Here is a 7100-nt window from a genome sequence, read left to right as displayed (position 1 = left end):
GACACTGCCAGCATCAGTTCTGAGCTTCCTGGCAGCCAAAGCAATACAACTGAGTCACCACGACTGAAAAAAAATCTTTTTTTTTTTTGACTAAATGCCAAGGTTTTAACCTCCAGTACAACGCTGAGTAGAAATGGCAAGAGCTTTGCAGGCCGAGTAGGAGTTAACCTTGTCTCACTGCTGGTCTTAGTGGGAAAGCTTTTAGTCTTTCACCATTAATTATAATGGTTGTTATGGGCTTTTCATAAATGTCCTTTATCAGGTTGAGGAAATTTCTTTCTATTCCTAGTTTGTTGGTGTTTTTTTTTTAATTATGAAGGGGCCTTAGATTTGATTACATCTGGTTTCCAGGTATTAAATCTGCCTTGCATACCTGCATACCTGGGATAAATACCCCCTGGTCACAGCATATAATTCTTTTTATATGTTGCTCATTCAGTTTTCTAGTATTTTTTAAAGAATTTTTCTGTTTGTATTCATATGGATATGACCCTGTAGTTTTCCTTTCTTGTGATTTCTTGCTTGGTTTAGGTTTCAGGGTAAAAGTGCCCTCAGAGAGTTAGTTGGGTGTGCTTCCTTCTCTGCTAATTTTTGGAAGTTTGTGAAGGATTGGTATTCTTATATTTTTTAACTCCTATACCAAAAAGTCTTCCTGGAACACACTTAATTTTTTGTTATACTCCTCTGCTATAGTAAATTTAGGGTTTTTTCCAAAAATATTTTATTTTTTAAACTTTTTAAATTGTTGTTGAAGTACAGTTGTCTCCATTTCCCCCCCACCCCAGCAATCCCCACTTATTTTTTTATTACTTTTTAAATCCTCACCAGAGAACATGCTTATTGATTTCAGAAAGACAGGAAGGGAGAGAGGGAGGGAGAGAAAGAGCGAGAGAGAGAAACATCGATGTGAGAGACATGCACCGATCAGTTGCCTCCTCTAAGCACCCCAACCAGGGACCAAACCCGCACCCTAGGTATGTGCCCTGACCAGGAATCAAACCCACGACCTTTTAATTTATGAGATGACACTCCAATCAGCTGAGCCACACCAGACAGGGCTATTTTTCTTTATTTTTTTCTTCTTTTAAAATTTTTACTTAGTTATTTTTAGAGAGAGGGGAAGGGAGGGAGAAAAGGAGAAAAACATCAATGTGTAGTTGTCTCTTATGAACCACACACCAGGGACCTGGCCTGCAACCCAGGCATGTGTCCTGACTGGGAATGGAACCAACGACCCCTTGGTTTGTAGGCTGGCACTCAATCCACTGAGCCACACCTGCCAGGGCTACTTTCCAATTACATTTTACTTTTAATAATATTCTGTATTAGTTTCAGGTGTATGGCATAGTGGTTAAATCATCATATAGTTTACAAAGTGTTCTTCTTCCCGTTATTTCCAGTACCCACCTGGCACCACACACACTTATTACAATATTACTGACTCTATTCCCTATGCTGTACTTTACATCCCCACGACTGCTCGGTAGCCACCAATCTGTACTTCTTATTCCCATTAGCTCCTGCACCCAGTCCTCTAAACTGCCTCCCCTCAGGTGGCCATCAGTCCGCTCTCCGTGTCTGAGTCTGTTTCAGTTTTGTTTATTTTGATCTTTAGATTCTACATATAAGTAAAATTATATGATATTTGTCTTTCTCTGACTGACTTATTTCTCTTAGCATAATACCCTCTAGAGCTTGCAAACAGTAAGATTTTCTTCTTTTTATGGTCTAGTAATATTCCAATGTGTATAGGTAACACTCCTTCCTTACCCAATTGTCTATTGATGGGCACTTGGGCTGCTTCCGTATGTTGGCTGTTGTAAATAGCGCTGGGTCATAAGGCAGTTCCATTTTTAATTTTTTGAAGAACCTCTACACTGTTTCCCACAGTGGCTGCACCAAGTCTGCATTCCCACCAACGGGGCACGAAGGTTCCCTGTTCTCCACACCCTTGCAAACACATGTCATTTGTGGATCTATTGATGACGGCCATTCTGACCGGTGTGTGGTGATATCTGATTGTGGTTTTAATTTGCATCTCTCTGATGATTAGTAACATTGAGCATCTTTTCGAGTATCTATTGGCCATTTGTATGTCCTCTTTGGAGAAGTGTCTGTTCGAGTTCTTTGCCCATTTTGGCATATAGGTGTTCGATGGATTCTTTTCAGCAGGGGGTTGGCATTGAGTAATATGAGTTTATAAATTTTAGATATTTACCCCTTATCAGATGTATCACTGGTGAATATGTTCTCCCATTAAGCAGGTTATCTTTTCCTTTTGTTGATGGTGTCCTAAAAACATTTTAGTTTGAGGTAGTCCCATTTATTTTTTCATTTCCCTTGACCAAGAAGATATATCAGAAAAAAGAAGAGAAATGTCAGAAATTTTGTTAGAGAAATGTCAGAAATTTTGTTACCCATGTTTTCTTCTAGGAGTTTTATGATTTTGAGGCTTACATTTAAATGTTTAACCCATTTTGAGTTTATTCTTGTATATGGTGTGAGGACATGGTCTAGTTTCATTTTTTTGCATGCATCTGTCCAATTTTTCCAGCACCATTTATGGAATAGACCATTGTTACCACACTGTATATTCTTACCTCTTTTGTCAAATACTAATTGATCATATAGGTGTGAGTTTATTTCAGTTGCATTGATCTGTATGTCTGTTTTTATGCTGGTACCATGCTGTTTGATTGCAATGGCCTTCTGGTTAGTTTGGTATCAGATACCATGATACCTCTGACTTTATTCTTCTTTTTCATTATTGCTGAAGCTATTCTGGCGTTTTTGTGATTCCACATAAATTTTTGGATTACTTGTTCTAATTCTGTGAAAAACGCCATTGGTATTTTGATAGGAGTTGTGTTGAATCTGTAGATTGCTTTGGGTAGTGTGGATATTTTAAGGACGTTAATCCTTATTGTTCATGAACGCAGGATATGCCTCCATTTATTTATATCTTCAGCTTCTCTCTCACTTAGTGGTTTATCATTTTCTAAGTATATATCTTTTACCTCCTTGGTTAACTTTATTCCTAGGTATTTTTTTGATGTAATTATAAATGAGATTGTTTTCTTTTCTGATAGCTATTATTGGTGCATAAAAATGCAACTGGTTCCTGAATGTTAGTTTGTATTCTGCTATTTTACTGAATTCATTTATTGGTTCTGGTAGTTTTTTGGTGAGTCTTTATGGTTCTCTATATACAGTGTCACCTTATCTGCAAATAATCACAGTTTTACTTCTTCCTTTCCAATTTGGAGGCTTTTTATTTCTTCTTGTCTGGGTGCTGTGTCTAGGACTTCCAGTACTACGTTGCATAAGAGGTGAAAGCAGACATCCTTGTCTTGTTTCTGATCTTTGGTATATGGTCATTGTCTATTTTCATGTCTGTCTCCTCTTACTCCAGTCTCAGTTCTTGCCCTTAACAGGGCCCAGCGTGGGGACCCACATGGAGCTGATGATCAGAAGTATTAGTGGAATGAATATGTTTTTCTTCCGGGGTACAGGTGAGTGGGCTGTCTTACTCCAATCTCCAGAGGGATGAATCAGAGGTGGAGAAAGACCAAAGAACATCACCGCCACCACGACCACCACCTCCAGCACCCAGAGAGGTGAAGAAGACTCGGAGGAAGCTTCTACCTGCCTCAGTCTCCAGCAAGTACCGTGGCTATGAGGAGCTGCTGACAGCCAAGCCTGACCCAGCCTTCACTGAGCCAAAAGGTATGTGAGGAGAATGCCTCCAAGGCAGGGGCCCCTCTCCACAGCCCAGATCAAGTCAGGGCAAAGCTGGTGCTGGTGCTGAGGCTCTTTTCCAGAGCAGAGTGCTGTCTTCCATCTGAATGTCTGTCAAAGGGCCCCTGAGGGTGTCCTGGTTTGGGGCCCTACATGCAGGACCCCTGGCCAGGGCCTTAATTGGCTTTGGGCAGTCACAGCTGTTCAGAGATTCTAGCTAGTCTGGGCCTAGCTCTGGTTGGAAAAGTCTCTCCAGGAAGGGTTTGAGGAACAGACACCCAGATTGGTCAGATTCCAAGTTAAGCCCCATATTGAACATCTAAAATCCTCTCTATTTGGTTTAAGGCAAGGAAACCCGTGCCCTTTCTGAGGCCCTTATTCCCTACTGGTGTGTTAACAGTTTTGCCTCTTTCAAAGGAACTGGTGTTCTGTTGTGCTCTCTTGGGTGCCAGTCCCTGCAGTGTAACCCCCGAGGCTGACAGAGTCACCCTGGGGCCAGCCCCTTTCCCCACTCCAGTACTCTTCCTATCGGGACCTTTGCTTAGAGGGGCCCGGTATTCACTGAACCACTGGTGGAACCTCTGACACCGCAACAGACCAGGGAGAGAGGGGGGCTTCTCATCCTTTTGCCCAGGGCCACTATTCTGTGGGGGATGAAGAAATTGGGGGAGGCATCTAGGAGGAGGAGGGGGAAGTGCCTGGACTCCACCTCGCCTTCGGGCCCTAGGGATCCAGAAGAACGCACAGGCCCTGCAGCACATGCTCAAGCACCCGGTCCTGTACTGCTCCTCCAAGCCCAGGCAGGATGCCCTCCAGAGGCACTACGTCCCCAAGGAGAAACGGGTAAGCCTGTACTTCACAGAGTATGCAGATACCCTTCAGGACCCCACAGGGACAGAGGCAGCTGTCACCTCCAGGCCTTCTAAGGGCCATGCTTTACCCAAACCCGCAATTGCTTCCCTGCCTGTGGCGGTGACTGTGTGCGGAGGTGAGGCCAGGAGAGACTGAGTGTGGCCCTGGGAAACACTCTCCTCCCTTACCTCCTGTCAGGCCCAGAGGATCCCTATTCCGCCCCCACGGAAGACGCAAGCCCAGCTGCTGGATGACATCCTCATTCGCATGCGGGACCCCCGGAACATAACAGAGGCCCCACTAGGTATGGCTCTGGCCCTCCAGTCCTCAGTTGCCAGAACCCAGGATCTAGAACAGGGGTGTCAAACTCATTTTCGCTGGGGGCCACATCAGCCTTGCAGCCAAATGTAACTACTAGGACTGTATAAATGTAACTACTCCTTAACTAGGGGCAAGGAGCTCAGTGCTGACGCCGGGTAGAAACAAGGTGTCTGGGCTGGATAAAACAAGGTGGAGGTCTGGATTTGGCCTGTGGGCCTTGTGTTTGCCACCTGTGACCTAGAAGTTTACCCATGTGCTGGAATAGGTCAAAGGGCTTGTGTCAGAGCTGGAAGGGCCCTTAGGAGCATGTGCCCCAGACCTTCCCACGTGCAGATGGAGAAAACAGGACCTGAGTGAGGCAGGGAGCTGCCTAGAGTCACATCGCATGTTATGTACTGGAACTAAGGCTTGGGATAGAATCAGGAGGGGATACTGCTGGCTTCCCGATGCCCCTGAATGCCCTTCTCACCCCATCCCAATTTAGGGAGGGGGCAAGGGGGAGAGGGTCTAGACCCAGGCCCACCTCCTTGGGCCAGTGAGACCCTGAGTGAGCCTGCTGCCCTCCTGGCCCCTCTCCCCACAGGCGCTGTCCTGCGCCGGCGAACCGAGCGGCGGCTGGTGAACCAGCAGCAGTACCTGGAGGCCAAACGCCTGCTGAAGGAATTCCGAGCGCGCTACCGGGAGCTGGTGCGGTGCTCGCTGCAGAAGGTGTTCAGGACCCCAGCGCCACCTGCTGCCCACCCGGCCCTAAGTGAGGGCCAGCCTGAGTTCGGCCGCTTCCTCCAGCTCATGGATGAGTTCTGCCCAGAGCCCACATCCAGTGACTCAAAAGGCTAGAGCTGCATACAGGGCCACACACACCCCTGGCCTGTGCCCCACACCTGCCCTGAGGGCTCCACACCCTGGATGGAGCCTCCAGGCCGGCTCGGGTGGGTATGGCTGGGTGCTGGTCTCAGAGCTCAGCTCAGGCTTGCTGGCTGGCCGCAGAGTAGGGAGATCATCAGGACCTCCCCTTCCTAGGCTGGGCGGGACCCGGGCCCTGGCCCAGCAGCAATAAAGAGCCGGTGCCCAGTGCAGAGTAGTCCATGTTCTTTCTTGGAGCTTGTGCCAGGCTGTCCCACCAGGGAAAGGTCCCGGGCTTGATCCGTGCCCCTCAAGTCCTGTGGGAAACCCACCTGAGTTATCCGTGTCCAGCAGAGTTGCGTTGACCTCTGGGGTAGAAAACAGATGATGGGACAGAGAAGCAGCACAGAATCTAAGGCTCAGATAATAACTCACCCACAGCCAAGAAAAGCTGTGCATGTTGGGAGGGGGTGGCAGAATTGAGGCCACCAAGGTCCAGAAATGGTGCTCTTTCTGTTGGGAGGGCAAATGTAGAGAAGAGAGGAAGAGAGGACTGGGAATTCCCTTACCAGATAATCATGGCTGCAAAGTTGGGACAAGCAGAGGAGAGGGCGTACATGGAGTTTCCCAAGGCACCCTAACCCAGGACACGAACTGAAGTCCCACGTGCAAACGTGGTGTGCTGTGCAAGGTCACCCTGGGCACATGTAAGTAACTGGTCTTGCCAAGGCAGCCTGTGGGGTCGGCTGTCTGTTCTTGTGCGTGCCCAGGAGTCAGCACCCGCTACAGAGGAGGATCTGGAGAAGGCCACTGGGGCTGACTTCCAGAGATGTGCTTCTGGCGATAGATACTGGGTGTGACCTAGTCACCTGGGCAAGCCTTGCTGCTACTGCTCTCCTGGAGGTGCCTACAATGCAGACCTGGAGAGCAGGCCTGCAGTTCCCAGGAACCAGGAAGCAGTGGCGCAGGAATTAAGGATCCTCAGCGAGACACAAACTTCTACAACCTAAGCTGTAATTACAGTGATTCTAGAAATACAGTCTTGCTACCACTGATCTGATAGGAGAAGCATGGAGCGTATGCTAAATTTCAAGTGTGAGATTCTATTAGGACACAGATTATTTGCATACTATCATATGCAACCTGTCTCACACATGTGACCAGTTAAATATTTACCATACCAGACACAGTCCCTTTATACAGTCACATATGCATAACAAGTGATAAAGTCATCCATGTCTCACTCATTCACTTGGGCACCTGGAGAGACACAGGTGATAGTGTTGCCCACACTAGTGTCCCTCACTTGTCCGAGCTCTGCTTTTTGACCAAAAGTGTATCATACA

The 7100-nt window shown here is 47.1% G+C and overlaps 1 protein-coding gene across 4 annotated transcripts in view; it reads left to right on the top strand.

Annotated features, from left to right (window-relative positions):
* XRRA1 (X-ray radiation resistance associated 1) overlaps nucleotides 1-6651 on the top strand; it is a 61864-nt gene extending 55213 nt beyond the window's left edge. For 3 of the 4 annotated variants that reach the window (XM_037038412.1, XM_037038411.1, XM_037038413.1), the window contains 4 exons: nucleotides 3513-3726; nucleotides 4466-4581; nucleotides 4789-4894; nucleotides 5495-6650. In XM_037038412.1, coding sequence (XP_036894307.1) covers nucleotides 3513-3726; nucleotides 4466-4581; nucleotides 4789-4894; nucleotides 5495-5748 — 690 coding nt within the window. In that variant the 3' untranslated portion in view covers nucleotides 5749-6650. Of the gene's footprint in view, nucleotides 1-3512; nucleotides 3727-4465; nucleotides 4582-4788; nucleotides 4895-5494 lie in introns of all 4 variants that reach the window. The other variant, XM_037038414.1, reaches the window with a different exon arrangement.
* The last annotated feature ends 449 nt before the right edge of the window (nucleotides 6652-7100 follow it).

The sequence above is a fragment of the Sturnira hondurensis genome, unplaced genomic scaffold, assembly GCF_014824575.4.
Source record: "Sturnira hondurensis isolate 20B ecotype Veracruz unplaced genomic scaffold, ASM1482457v3 Scaffold0024385, whole genome shotgun sequence".
NCBI classification, from domain to species: domain Eukaryota; kingdom Metazoa; phylum Chordata; class Mammalia; order Chiroptera; family Phyllostomidae; genus Sturnira; species Sturnira hondurensis.
This window is presented reverse-complemented; position numbering and strand designations above follow the sequence as displayed.